Genomic DNA, 15,625 nt, shown 5'->3' with positions numbered 1-15,625 from the left:
TCTGAAAGTAATTCCCCACCCGACGGGGAGAGGAAGGTTGGTGCAGACGGTGTGATGAGTGCTGATCAGACCAGTCGGTGCGGGTGGGAAAGGTACCCTGGATGGCGGTGTCAACGCTGAGCGTTGCTGTAAAGGTGGGTACTTCTTGGACGCTAAATGACACTTACTGGATATGTGGCTTTCAGGCCTACCGTGTCTTCCCGCGGGGTGGTACGGTGGCCGCTATCCGGGATATGCCGTGCTGTTCATACACCATCTCAGTGACCTAGATGAGCATCCTGCCTACGCTGGGCGGGGTAGCAAGAGGGCTATGACAGTGGCAGAACAGTTTTAGATGGTAGCCTTTCCCATGAACGTACTGCCAGGCTGTACCGGGAAGTTATACGCCTGGCCTCTGCAATGGAAACGTTGGCTAGCGAGACGGCCTTAGTTTCTCGGGGATACTGAGGAAGCGTAACCCAGGTTTCGGCTGAGCTAGTAGCTATTCGAATGGTTTCCTTGCAGAATCGGACGGCTTTAGATTATCTGCTCGCAGAGAAAGATGGCACCTGTGCTGTTACTGGTCAAGAATGCCGCACCTACACCCTGACAAGTCAGGGCAGGGTACGTCACTCGCATTAAACAATCAGTGAATAAAATTATGAAAGTACGGGATCAGTTCCATACCCTTTACACTCTGGAGAGAATTCTGTGGCCTTTGGGATCACCGGGAGGCTAGTGGGACTACTATAATACACTGGGGTGTAACTATTGGACTAGAATACTGGGTGTCATCCTTCTGTCTTGTGTCTGTAGTTTCAATGGGGCAACTGTGGAGGGTTTACTAGCCTGAGGGCCAAGTTGTCCTGATATTGGGACTTCCAAGGGGTGCCATGTCCTCTGGGGGCGTAGTTTATTTTGTTCGAAAGCCGCTTCCATCGGCTGCTTGGTTCGTTTAATGTTTGCGGTGCTCTTTTCCCATTGCTTGGCTTTTGGACGCAATGGAGCCCATCTCTGGTTCCGGGTGCCCCGGGGGTATAAAAGGTGACACGTGCAGAGGGGTTAACCCTTTCTTTCCTGCCACCCACGGGGCCCGACTTCAGCTGAATTCGTGAGCAGTCCTGAAGGAGCACTGAGAGAGCATTGCAGACATAGACCCCCCCACCACCACCCCCGTGGTTTGTTTTAGTTAAGTATCTGTTCATAGCATGCTTATTTCTTGGGTCTTTATAAAATGGGGAGGCTTAGCAGAGTATCTGTTCAGTTAAAGGGTAACTGAATGTACAATGTTGTGGCTTTGGGTAGCTTAGATGAATACTTGTTTGGCTAGAGACCGGTTTCGTGTCTCACTGTTTGTTAAATAACTACCTCACACACCCATTTTAAAATCTGTGTCTCCTGTTTCATTCATTGGATCCTCGAATCTGCTCCCCCACTTTACAACCTGCTATACACTTCCTTATTTTTCTTAACCAGAGCCTCTAAATCTTTCGATAACCAGGGTTCTATAAACCTTGTTATCCTTGCCTTTTATTCCAGCAGGAACATATAAACCCTGTACTTTCAAAACTTCACTTTTGAAGGCCTCCCTCTTACCTTTGCCGGAAAACAACCTATCCCAATCCACATTTGCCAGATCCTTTCCGATACCATCAAAATTGGCCCTTTTCCTATTCAGAATCTCAACCTGAGGACCAGACCTTTCCTTTTCCATAATTACCTTGAAACTAGTGTCATTATGATCACTAGATACAAAGTGGTCCCCAGTACAAACGTCACCTGACTCATTGCCTCATAGGATATCTATTGTCGCATACTCTCTCGTTGGAACTTCTATGTACTGATGTAGCAAACTTTCCTGAACATATTTGACAAACTCTAACCCACCTATTCCCTTTACACTACGAGAGTCCCAGTCAATATGTGGAAAGTTATAATCACCTCCTACCACAATCTTCTGTTTCTTGCAACAGCCTGTGACTCTCTACAAATTTGTTCTTCTAAATCCCTCAGACTGTTGGGTGGTCTGTTATACAGTCCCATTAATGTGGTCATACATTTCTTATTCCTCAGTTTCAGCCATAAAGCCTCATTAGAGGAGCTTTCCAGTCTGTTCTGTCTTCTGCTCTCAACAACCAATCTTTACATTATGATCAACAACTGACCTTTTAGTTCTTCAAATAAATCCCAGAACCTTAAATCTGGAATCTCCAGCATCTCTGTATCTTTCTCAAATCCTCCTGAGAATTTTGGACAACAGGTGATAAATACATTATCTTATTAATAATGTTCTTTTCTAAATTAAACTAAGAAAGAATGTTATTAATAAAAGGATGTACAATGAGACAGAGCAGAATTTCCACTCTGCGAACTTCAGAGGTTAAAGAACGTCAGCACTAAATCTTGTTGCAATAGCAGCGGTTCAGCTGTGGCCGCATCTTCCTACAGCAATGGTTCTAAACCCAATATTACATTGACAGGACTGTTACATTCAGGGGACATCAACAAAGGCAGAGATCTCACACAGCACAGGTACCCACGTTACGAAGTGAGGGTGGTCTCCCACTTTCTCCTCCAACCTATCCAGAAACGTAAGATCTGTGGCTTCTCCAGGCCTCAGACATTCTTCATCCTGATGGGGAAGAGAGAAAAGGGTCACTCAGGTCAACAGTTGTGCTGTGTACTCGTTAAGCTGATAGGAGATTGAGCTGTTGGACTCCTGATCCACTGACACTCCACCTCAGCAGCTGAGTTTAAATTCAGGCGAGGAAATAAGGCAGAACTTGACAGATAGATAGGTGGCAGAATTCAGTTCAATCGTTCAAAGTAAGTTTATTATCAAAGTACTTGCATGTCACCATATATTACCCTGAGATTCATTTACTTGCTGGCATTCACTGCAGAACAGAGTAATACAAGAGAATCGATGAAAAACACGCACAAGCAAAGACTGACAAACAAGCAACATGCAAAGGAAGACAAACTGTGCAAATAATAAGTAAATAAGATTGAGAACACGAGTTGTAGAGTCCTTGACAATGAGTCCATAGGTTGTACAGTTCAGTGATGAGGTGAGTGAATGATCCAGACTGGGGGGTGGTCATGTAGTGTCTGTGAAGGGAGTATATGTTTCAGATGAAACACTTTGTCTGGCATGATGCAGTCCAGATGAAGGGTCTCGGCTGTCTACTTCCCTCCAGCTTTTGGTTTGATGTTTTACAATCCAGCATCCGGCGTCTCTTGTGTCTCCATCAAGCAGAAATGCCACAAAGACTGATGAGATAGTCCTGGTTCCAAAATTGCATTCTGCTGACAACGATGTCAGGAGCAGAATGGAGCACACACACACACAATGCATTTAACTCACACACAACACAAAGGTAATATTACCACAAATAAATAAGGTGCATTTATGATACAAGTCAAAAAGTACACTGTATAACACTCCTGGTGCTTCATATGTGATGAGACCTGGCTGGTGGCAGCGAATTCAATTGTCTGAGGAAAGAAACTGTTTCCCATTGTAACAGTCCTTGTCCTAATGCTATGGCTACTATAATGTTTCACACTTAAATTCATTGAAAAATACTCAAATCACTCAACATACAGCACTATGCAAAAGTCATAGGCACATATATATAGCTCGGGAGTCTAAGACTTTTGCACAGTACTGAAGTAACTTTATGTATTGCACTGTTCTACTGCCACAAAATAAAAACAAATTTCATGATGTATGTAAGTTATGATAAACCTGATTCTGATATGGGTCTCTATTGTGGACTGAGAGTGGGAAGGGGACAGGGAGAGAGGAATTATGGTTGGGAAAAGGGGAAGGGAGAGGTGAGGGAATAGGAAGCACCAGAGAGATGTTCTGTAATGACCAATAAACCAATTATTTGGAATCAAATGACCTTGCCTAGTTTTCAGGGCTGGGTGTGTCTGCACCTGCATCGCCCCCTGCCTCTGGCACTCCTTCTCGGAAACCTGTACCACCCCCCCCCACTCCCGTGGCACTCCACCCTTGCCATTCCTAACATCCTCTGCTCCCACCAGATTTACAACCTTGCTCTGCACCCCACATTGGCAAATACAGCACTGAGCAAGAGTCGTGGGCACCCCAGCTACATGTACGTGTGCCTAAGGATTTTGCTCGGCACTGTTCAGCAGTCTCTGGTGACTTTGTTCGAAATTGCATTACCAGTTTAGAAAAGTAAATTGTAATTAAGATTGTCGTACAAAAAGAGGGGCAGAGTTTCTCACCAGAATGGAGATAATTCCTTTGTGTTTTTGTTCTACGAGGTCACAGATGATCTTGTTGTTGAAGAACTGGATTGGCTCCCACTGCAAAAGCAAGAATAAAGAAAGTCACATGGACTCGTTTGTAAGAATCAGGGGAATCCCAGTCAGACCGAGATAACTTGTCCCATCTTGCCTCATTATCAATGAAGTCCCACTCCACTGTCCTGTTTTTACCCCTCAAATTACATTTTCAATTCTCCGTAAATCAAACCTACTGCAGATCTTTAGGTACTTAAGTAGGAACATGGATGGAAGAAAAATGGACACTATGTGGAAGGGTTGGTTGGTGGGGTGGAGATATGTCTCTTCCAAAGGAGGTGTAAGGCACTCCTTCCCTCCACTAGCCTGCAGGTCACCCTCAGGCAAGGTGTAGCACCTGCTTAGCCCCCGATCAGGGTCACGTGAAGCCATGGGAGTAGGTGGTTGGTGGTCGTATGAGCAGCTGGTACATATCACAAGTTCTGGTTATGCGACCACTGACGCCAGGCAGACAATCTCTAGCAGCTCATTCCACACTTGTGCTACCCCCTGAGTGAAGCTCCCCCTCAGATTCCCCTTAAACATTTCACCTTGCACCTTTAACATACGACCTCTAGTTCGACTCTCACCCACCCCCAGTGCAAAGGCCTGGTCAGACATTTAGTGTTCTCAGATCTTTTTGGAGCCTTTGTTAGCTTAGCCAGGGGCACAGGGACTACCTCTCGTTCTGCCCTTTAAGATGATAAGATGAGCTTTATTTGCCACATGTACATTGAAACATGGAAACATGCAGTGAGGTACGTCATTTGCATCAACAACCAACACAGCTCGAATATGTGTTAGAGACAGTCTGCGAGTGTCTCCACCTTCTGGTGTCAACATAACCTGCCTTAACTTACTAACCCTAACCTGCATGCCTCTGGAAAGTGGAAGGCAACCCGAGTACTCAGAGGAAGCCCACGCAGTCATAGGGGAACATTCACACTCCTGCCAGACAGCGGCAGAAATTGAACCCAAATCTTCTGGTCCCTGGTGCTGTGAAGAGTTACGCTAACCATTCTTTCCCAGGCTTTTGACCAAGCCCCATCCTGCCATCATTTCTGCCTCTCACTGACAGTTACTCTGGCAATTCTCCTTGGGTCATTTTACCACATTCATGTTGCTACGGTTACAAGTGCTGGTTGTTCCCGCTTGCTTTCCTTTTCCTGTCAGACCAGCTATTTGAGACTTTTCCCCCAGTAATTTACAGAACAATATCATGGTGAAATACCAGAACGTGGCTATCAGACTTAAAGCACTCCAGTGTGTGGTGAAAACTGCCCAGCAGATTATCGGCACCCAATTACCCACCATTGAGAACATCTACCATAAACGCTGCCTGGGCAGGGCGAAAAGCATTTTCAAGGATGCATCTCACCCTAACCATGGACTTTCTACTCTCCTCCCATCCGGTAGGTGCTACAGGAGCCTCCGCTCCCGCACCAGCAGGCACAGGAAGAGCTTCTTCCCTGAGGCTGTGACCCTGCTGAACCTCTCATCACAGCGCTAAGCAGTATTGCACCCAGATTGTACTGTCTCGGTACTTTTATAATTGTGTTTTGTAGCACTTTTTTATTCGCAGTTATTTTGTGAATAACACTATTCTTTGCATTTCTGGTCAGATGCTAAATGCATTTCATTGGCTTTGTATCTGTACTCGGCACAATGATAATAAAGTTGAATCTAATCTAATCTAACCTAAAGATGTGAAGAGAACATTGCAAATTCCTGATGAGGGCAGAGGCTACTTTGATCCATGGTGACTGCTGAGTCATTCACACAATTGGGACTTCATGGATTAAAGTCAAAGACAAGAGGATGGATGGTTACCTGGATTCCTTCCACCTGGTATTCCTCCTGCTCCGATTTCAACGTCAGCTCGATCAGCAGTTGCTGCAGCTTCTCGTTACAGTAATTAATACAGAACTGCTCAAAACTGCAGAGAAAGAAATTGTTCATTTGGTGGAGAGAGGACAAGTTTGATTTGTTTTCCTGTCTGTCTGACTTTGGCATCTGCCTCTGTTCTCCCCGCCTCCCATCAGACAGGACTTGAACAGAGATAGGTAACACCTGTGGATGGAGCTACCCCTTCGTTTCACTTCTCCCCTTGTTCAGCATCACCCACCTGTGTGTAGAGGTGTGTATGAGTGTGTATGTTCTTGTGCAAGCGGAAATATGTGTTGTAAATGAGCAAGTGTCAATGCATTGCTGTGTTAATCTCTGAGTGTGTGTGCATATCTGTGTTATATGTGTGTGTGTGTACACATCTGATATCTGTGTGTGTTTTTGAGAATGTGTACGTGTGTGTGAGATAAAGACTATATTGACCTTTACCCTCTCTGTGTTCCCCTTTATACCCTGTGGCTCTCACGGACATTAAAACATGTTCCAAGCCATCTGGCCTCGATTCTCTGTCTAAATGACTGTGTGTCCCACATAAGCTTACCAAGTGGTGTTTGGCTATTTGGCTGCTGGGGCAGCAATTCTCCCAACTCTTACCGTTACCTGATGCCTCAGGGGCACATTTTCCTGGCCCAATCACTGGACAATGTTCAGAAGCAAAATACCAAACTGATTTTTCCCTCTTTCTTTCACACAGTGCAGAGGTTACTGAGACGAGACACAGCTTTCTGTCTGCACTCTGCTGTCAGCAGACAAGGCAGCGGGCTGCAGGCATGGGGGGTTCCTACTCCAGTTGAAAACTGAGCCTCCCTGGTGACAGGAGTAATCAAGGTAAGGTAACTGAGCCAAGCGTTCAATGATTACAGGATTACAGTTACCAGCCATGTGTACAGGTGTCATGTTCACTGGATACACCCAGCCCCTGTCACTACCGTTACAGGTGACAGTTGTATGATGGTAACTCTGCCAGAAAGAATTCACTGGAATGCTGCCTGTACAGGAGGGGTTGAGTTATATGGGGAGATTGGACTCACTGGGACGGTGTTCCCTGGACTGGAGGGGTTGAGTTATACAGGGAGATTGGACTCACTGGGACTGTGTTCCCTGTACGGGAAGGGTTGAGGTATATGGGAAGATTGGACAGACTGGGACTGTGTTCCCTGGACTGGAGGGGTTGAGGTATATGGGAAGATTGGACAGACTGGGACTGTGTTCCCTGGACTGGAGGGGTTGAGTTATATGAGGAGATTGGACTCACTGGAACTGTGTTCCCTGGACTGGAGGGGTTGAGGTATACGGGGAGATTGGACAGACAGGGACTGTGCTCCCTGGAGTGAAGAAGGGTGAGGGGTGACCTTAGAGGTTTATAAAATTATGAAGGACAAGCCAGGGTAGGTAGTCAGTCTTTTTTCAGCCCAGGTAGGGGAGTCTGTACTGTAACGTGTTGTGCTGACCACTACCCTACCACACCACCACAACATATTTTGGGTGGCTGAGATTTTCGCCACTACTGTATTGTCAGCGTGGAGCGGACAGCCAGTTTGTAAATCTGGTGGGAGTAAAGGATGATGGGAATGGTGAGGTGAAGTACTGCGGGAGGGATGTGGGACAGGTGGCAGAGAAGGTGGGTGGGTGGGGGGAGTGTGGCATGGGTGCAGACACACCCAGCCCTGAGATACCAGGCAAGGTCATTTGATTCCAAACAATGGTTTATTCATCATTACAGAATGTCTCTCTTGTGTTTCCTTCTCCCTCCCCTCTCCCTTCCCCTTTTCCCAACCATGATTCCCCTCTCCCTGTATCCTTCCCACTCTCAGTCCACAATACAGAATCAAGTTTATCATCACTCACATATGTCATGAAATTATTTTTATGGCAGCAGTACAGAGCAATACATAAAATTACTACAGTGCTGTGTATAAGTTCCAGCTATATCTATTTTCCCAAGACTTTTTCTCAGTCCTGTAGATCTATTGTTGAAGATATCAGTCAATTCGTTACAGCCCTCCATCCTATTTCACTTTCCAAGGCTCTTCCTTTCAGCAATATTACCAACATTGTTTGTTGGAAAAAAAACACATCCACCACCGTCAATCCATTTCTGAGGTCCTTTCACAAATCTCCAATATTTTCAATATTTTAGGAGATTTGTTCTTTGCCTCATGTTTGTCATTTTGTAAAATTACTCGGTGCAAAGAGAATTGAGCGCAGGGATGGACAATAGTGAAGAGTAGGTGATGCTCAACTGACCACTCAGGACATTGGTTTGACCTTTGATGGACCTTAGGGGATGGAGAATCTGCTTGGTGTTAGACAGCTGGCCTTTTGTGCTTGCACTCGGGGTTGAAATGAAGCCTTTCCTGTACAACTTAGAACTCTTTTCAATATCTTATTATAAAAATAAATTTAGATTTTGGGTTAGTTAGGTCACTTCAGAAAGTGACTTGGGAGGTAAAGAGAACATGTACATTTGGTCATGAAATCACTTCTTCATCGGATCACAAACAGTATAGAAACATAGAAACATAGAAAATAGGTGCAGGAGTAGGCCATTTGGCCCTTCGAGCCTGCACCGCCATTTATTATGATCATGGCGGATCATCCAACTCAGAACCCCGCCCCAGCCTTCCCTCCATACGGTGCAGAAGGAGGCTATTCAGCCCATCAGATGTATGGTCAATCTTTCAAAGAATAATCTATCTGATCCTTGCCCTGGCTCCAGATCCCTTCACCGTTTTCTCCTTCCAGTATCCTTCTGAGTAAATATTTGATCTAGTGTATTAGGCTGGGCCTTCAACTACACCAAATATCATCAGTAACCAGTGACTGAGTTACTAGCAGAAATGTCTTAAACTTTAGTTTTATTTTTGGCACTTACATCGATCACGGTCTGAGGATGTGCTGGGGGCAGCCCACAAGTGTTGCCACACTTCCAGTGTTACGCTAATCACTACGCACCGCGCTGCCCCAAGATGGAACTTTCATCTGTTTCGCAAACTACCATAATTGCATGGAGCAGCCTGACCTGGTTGAGTAACACACTAACCGCGTGGCAGTTGAATACTTTTGTTACAGGCACTGCTCAAAAACGGATAAAGGATGGCATAACCACAAGTGAAATGTTTCTCCTGAAATTTTGCAGTTTGTTGAAATGGTGAGGCGCAATGCAAAGTTGTTACCTGTTGACATCGAAGACTTCAAATCCGTAGATATCCAATAGACCAATCACTGTTTTCCTGCTAGGGTCCTATGAGAAAGTGAATGGGAATCATGAACTTCTCACAGTCTCTCTATGATGGTAGTTTAGAGTTAAAATCAGGAACTAGGAACTGTGATTCAGCCGGCGAATGGGACTTGAGATCAGGTCAGTGGATGTTACAAATATCTATACGGCAATGGTCATTCTCCTGAAGTCTGTGTCCTAGACTGGCAAGGATTTGAGGCTGTGTTATTGTGCATCAAACACTGTAGGGAGCTTATATCTTGTGCATAGGAGACAGTCATCTCCAGTCCTTTGCATTACTCTTGCTCCTGTCTCCGGGTAAACAGACCTGAGCATCTCCCATTAAAATGGACTCACTGACTCCACTGCTGCTTGCTTCTGTGTTGTGCTGGTTTTTACCTTAGGGTTCCAAGCAGAAACCTAACACCCCTTTGAAGAACAATCGATTGACCCTCAAATTCAATCTTGGCCAGTGGTGTTTGACACTCACACCAGTGCCAGCATCAATGCTAACTCCACCCACATGGACATGAATTCCCTGGCAATGAGACAATTCTATAAAAAATGCTCCTTACCTGATTAGCAAGTGACTTGTTGATCTTATTAACAAGCCAGGTAAACGTACGTCCATAAATAGCCTTCGCCAGTGCATCGCGTGCACAAAAGGCCTGTTCCACAGTTAGTGGGCTCAAAACCTTCCGAAAAAAATCAAAACATTCATTAATTTCCATTTAAGGTATCAGTTCCTTTCTCCTTTGATCTGTGCTTTCTAATTTTGCTTGTCCCTTTTCTCTTTCAGGATGTTATTTAAAAATATTATTTCTCAGCTCAGGCTGGTAAAACCTGAGGTACGGGCATAGCCAAGCACACTCATTTCTCAATTGCCAGGAACTTTCCGACTATTCTAGTGGTGCTTAATATTGTGGCTTTCTGAAGATGTACATAGATATTACTGTGTAGGCCTAATTGTTTAATGTTATTGTGTAGTGACTTTGGAATGTTACCAGTTGTAGATATTGCTATTGGGACAATGTATACCCTGTTCATGTTCCATAGTCTTTCAATTTCCTCTTTTAATTCAACGTATTTCTGTTTTTTTCACTTATTAATTTCTGTATGTTATGTGTGTTTGGAATGGCTCTATCTATTAAGTAAGTTGTTCTTGCTTGTTTATCCTGTAATATTATATCCGGATGGTTATTATGGATTGTACTATCTGTAGTAATGGATCAATCATAATATAATTTGTAGGACTCTATGATGCTAAAATTGGATCAGGCTTGTATTTATAGTAAGGTATGTTTTCTTTAGAGTTTCTATTTTGGTGAAGGATGCTTGCCTCTTGATTGTGCCTGTGTAAGTAATCAGATTGAGTTAAACTGCTGCAGGATCCTGTATTGCGCTGGATGGTTTCTGGTTTCTCTTGGCATTTTCTGCATTTATTGTCTTGAATTTGTTGGTCTTTTATTATATATTTTCAGTATTTTTTTGAGTTAACTGCCTGGCCCTATATCACCACAAGGAACCCCTCTGTTTCTTGGAAGAAGTCTCCAACTCTGAGACAGGCATTTGACGCTCCCTTGTCAACATCTAGTCTGCTCAGATTGTGGGGATGTCTTCCATGGACAGCCATGCTCTTCCATTGGTTAACTTTTCCTTCTATAGTGATCATTCCTTCATTTTTCTGGGTTGTGCTTTCAGTTAAGTTTGGTGGTGTGAACTTCTTATCAGAATTGCATATTATTATGATTATTGTTAATATATGCACTCAGTGGCCACTATATTAGGTACACCTGTACCCCTGCTCATTAATGCAAATATCTTATCAGCCAATCATTTGGTTAAAATTCAATGCATAAAAGCATTCAGACATGGTCAAAGGGTTCAGTTGTTGTTTGGACAAAATATTGGAATGGGGAAAAATGTATTCTAAGTACTTTGACCATGGCCAGACGGGGTGGTTTGAGTATCTCAGAAACTGCTGGTCTCCTGGGATTCTCACATGCAACAGTCTCTAGTGTTTTCAGAGAATTGTGTGAAAAACAAAAAAATTGCCTGTTATTTGCCTGGCTAAAGTTCCAGTGTTGGAAGGAGGAACGACAACTTTATGTCTGAAAGTGTCACAGTGTGCACTGGTAATATTGGAACCCAAGTGCAGAGGAAAGACTGACTCTGGTGCAGAGATGGTGCCCAGAGTTTCTTCCTAACAATTCCAAAGGGATATCGATGGCTCAATCAAGTGACACCACACCGCAAGATGTAGAATTCTCAAAATTAGGACCCTGCAAATAACGCTAATCAGGCATCCACTTAAATAATACAAGTAACATGATATCCCCGAACCTATCAAAATAAAATTAACAAGTTTAGACAGAAAGCACCAGAATGAAAAACTCAAATGAAATTCAGTACAACAAATATAATACTTCTTGTTATGTAAACCTTTTCCAGCTGTGTCCAATTCCAGCTGCACGGCAATAAAGGCTATGTGCACGGGAGCATTTTAGCTACTGTGCTGTTGTGCACCCATTCAGCTTAGAGGGAACAGTGGATACAAGGCTTGGCATCTATTCCATAGACACGTGATTAGCCCCCAGTCCGTGGGCACGTGATTAAACCCCATTACAATCGCTTGGACAGAAGAGCTAATATCCTGCGGGTTATCAGAACCCATCTGGTTCAGGAAAGGAAATTTGTCATTGTTAACCTCTTTGACCACTTTGTCATCCAACTTAGAGGCATCTGCCTTAGTCTGAAATGGCCCTGAAGGACTCTTGATTTGAAGGTAATGAATGATGGACGATAAACATTGGTCTTGTCAGACATGTTAACAAATCACAACAAAAGAAACAACTTCAATATCTTTCTGGTATTCAAAATTCTGTAAGGGGCTGTAGGTATTCTCAAGCACTTGTTTTCCCCGTCTCTGCTTTAATTGACCTGAACCATTAAGCTGCCTGTCTAGATGAGTATTTCCAGCATTTTCTGCTGGTTCCTGTATTGCCAGCGCCCGTCCCAGTTCAGTTATTAGACACCAGCGACAGTTTCTGAGGCTGTTCACATGTTACCTCTTCTGCTTTGGCTTCAATCTTCTTGTGTGTCAGACCCTCTTGCAGGACCAAGACGTGTATACCCAGCAACTGCAGATAGACCAACCGAAAAGGAAAGAGAAGTGTATGATCATTGCCTCAGGAGTCACAAGAAGAAAGGAGAGAGTAAGTTGGTAGGGTGGCTAAGAAGGCATATGGCATGTTAAGTACATCTTAGACATATTCTACCTGGAGGTCGGTGACCAATGGTTTTCCACAGGTATCTGTTCTGGGACCTCTACTCTCTGTGATTTTTATAAATGACTCAGATCAGGAAGTGGAAGGAGGGGTTAAAAAGTTTGCAGATGACATGAAAGTGGGTGGAGTTGTGGATAGTGTAAAATGTAGGTTGTAATGGGATGTTAACAGGATACAAAGATTGCCTGAGAATTGGCAGGTGGAGTTCACTATGGACAAGTGTAAAGTGATTTGAAGGCAAAGCACAGAGTTAATGGTAAGGGGATTCTGAGAGATATGGAGGAACTGAGGGATATTGGGGTCCATATCCACACAGAAATCGCTAAGAAAACATATGGTGTGTTTGTCTTCATTTTTTGGGGATTGACTTCAAGAGGCGTGAGACAATACTGCAGCTCTATAAAACCCCAGTTAGACCAGACATGGAGTATTGTGTTCTGTTGTGGATGTCTCATGATAGGAAGGATGTAGAATATTTCGAGAGTGTGCAGAGGAGATATGCCAGGATTAGAGAACACGTCTTTTGAGGAAGCATTGAGCAGGCTAGGAGATTTCACCTTGGAGTGAATGAGGATTAGAGGTAATTGATTTTTCTCTGTTTCACGGATGCCTGTGAGGAGTAAGGATTGCAGGTTGTATACTGTACACATTCTCTGTTGACGATGATAAAAGGCATAGAGTGGACAGCCAGCACCTTCTTCCCAGAGTGGAAATGGCTAATATGAGAGGGCGTAATTTTAAAGTGACTGAAGGACAGAGGGGATGTCAGAGGTGGGTGCATGGAGTGTGTGCTGGGGAGAGGATGTAATTTGAAAGTGACTGAAGGACAGAGGGGATGTCAGAGGTGGGTGCATGGAGTGTGTGCTGGGGAGAGGATGTAATTTGAAAGTGACTGAAGGACGGAGGGGATGTCAGAGGTGGGTGCATGGAGTGTGTGCTGGGGAGAGGATGTAATTTGAAAGTGACTGAAGGACGGAGGGGATGTCAGAGGTGGGTGCATGGAGTGTGTGCTGGGGAGAGGATGTAATTTGAAAGTGACTGAAGGACAGAGGGGATGTCAGAGGTGGGTGCATGGAGTGTGTGCTGGGGAGAGGATGTAATTTGAAAGTGACTGAAGGACGGAGGGGATGTCAGAGGTGGGTGCATGGAGTGTGTGCTGGGGAGAGGATGTAATTTGAAAGTGACTGAAGGACGGAGGGGATGTCAGAGGTGGGTGCATGGAGTGTGTGCTGGGGAGAGGATGTAATTTGAAAGTGACTGAAGGACGGAGGGGATGTCAGAGGTGGGTGCATGGAGTGTGTGCTGGGGTGGTGCTGGAGGTGGATACATTAGGGAGATTTAACAGAATCTTAAACAGGCACATGGATGAAAGAAAAATAGAGGGCTATGAGGGATGGAAGCATTAGATTGATCTTGGGGTAGGTTATAAACTCGTTACAACATCATGCCCTAGTACCTTTACCTTGGAGATCCATCTGATCTGCTTGTCAACAGTGATGTTAGCACGTCCCTGATTGTCTGCGATGAACTGGATGTTTCCCATGTGCAGGACACTGGCGACGATCCCCAGCAGGTTCTGTAGATGGAGACAAGTTATCAGCAGCTAACCAGGTGCCAGGGTCTGAATATTATTTATCTTGTTTTTTGTAATCTAGAGATACAGCACGGTAATAGGTCCTACTGGCCCAATAAGCCAATTACACTCACGTGACTAATTATCCTGCTAACACCCATATCTTTGGAATGTAGGAGGCGACCAGAGGAAATCCACGTGGTAAGGGGAGAACGTGCAAACTCCATACAGACAGCGGTGGATCGAACCATTGTAACTGATACTGTAATTGGGTAACACAAACTGCTAGGATACTGCGCTGCCCTATTTTCTCAGAGGCTGGGTCCGAGTAAGTAAGAGAAACAACAATCTGCTATCATTGGGTTTGGGTGCACCTTCATCTGCATTCTGCACGCCGCCACCCTACCATTGGAATGAATTCTCCTTGGAACCCCCCCCCTTGGGAGTTTCATCCAACATCTCATCAACAACACGAGAGCCCACCACCAAGCCCACAGGTGAACGAGAAACACTCACATCAATGTCACCTTCTGTAAAATCAATGACAGACAGTGCTTTCCGAACTGTTTTCCAGTCACACCTATCGTTGATGGAGCTCACTCTGGCACACTCGCCCTGCGGAGAGACAACAACAGGAAAATGTTGGGAAATCAGGATGGTATGATCGGAAACTGCAGAACAACTTGATGCTAAAGGGTGGGACCCGCAATATTGAACAGTTCTCCAAGTACTTACGGATTTCTACGTGTTGGGCAACCCCTCACGGATGCCTCACTTCCACTGTTGTTTTCTGAGCCTGAGTGTGACCAGTGAAACCAATATGGGTACCACAGACCCTGGCACATACGGAGTAGGAATGGCTGACAGAGTGGTTGTGTGGGTTTTCTGAGCTGCTTTGCACCATTGGCCATTTACCTTTTCCTCCGATGCACAGACAAACTGTATTCCCCACTTTGAGCAGTCATGGGGCAGAGATTCCCAGGGGTCTGTAGGGTTGTCGTATTTCTTCAAGGAAGTTTAGGCCACCTCCTTAAATCTTCTCCCTGTTGACTAAGTAATCGCTTCCCCTGACATAGTTACAACAGACTGTCTATTCCTGGAGTCTCCTATTAGGCACACACACCAACAGTAGGAAAACTCTACCTTGCCAAGTTTGTAAGTGTTTCCTTCTAATTCATCAATCTTATTTGAAATAAAGAGAGAAAACGTGGGAAATCCTCAGCAAATCAGGCAGTATCTGTATGAATAGAAGCAGAGTTCAAGTTTCGGGCTGACGATCCTCTGCAGTTTGCAATCTGATTCAGTCTGTTTCTCTTCCCACAGACGCTGCCTGACCTGCTGAGT

The 15,625-nt window shown here is 44.6% G+C and overlaps 1 protein-coding gene across 1 annotated transcript in view; it reads right to left on the bottom strand.

Moving 5' to 3' along the window:
* Positions 1-15,625, bottom strand: part of myo1ha (myosin IHa) — a 126,419-nt gene that overhangs the window by 68,046 nt on the left and 42,748 nt on the right. Inside the window, exons 7-14 of the mRNA XM_063034486.1 lie at positions 14,798-14,896; positions 14,171-14,284; positions 12,490-12,561; positions 9,997-10,116; positions 9,378-9,445; positions 6,127-6,232; positions 4,240-4,320; positions 2,520-2,611 (exon numbers count right to left, since the gene is read on the bottom strand). Coding sequence (XP_062890556.1) covers positions 2,520-2,611; positions 4,240-4,320; positions 6,127-6,232; positions 9,378-9,445; positions 9,997-10,116; positions 12,490-12,561; positions 14,171-14,284; positions 14,798-14,896 — 752 coding nt within the window. The remainder of the gene's footprint in view (positions 1-2,519; positions 2,612-4,239; positions 4,321-6,126; positions 6,233-9,377; positions 9,446-9,996; positions 10,117-12,489; positions 12,562-14,170; positions 14,285-14,797; positions 14,897-15,625) is intronic.

This window comes from Mobula hypostoma, chromosome 27 (genome assembly GCF_963921235.1).
Source record: "Mobula hypostoma chromosome 27, sMobHyp1.1, whole genome shotgun sequence".
NCBI lineage: Eukaryota > Metazoa > Chordata > Chondrichthyes > Myliobatiformes > Myliobatidae > Mobula > Mobula hypostoma.
Note: the sequence above shows the minus strand (reverse complement) of the source record. Positions and strands in the feature narration are given on the sequence as shown.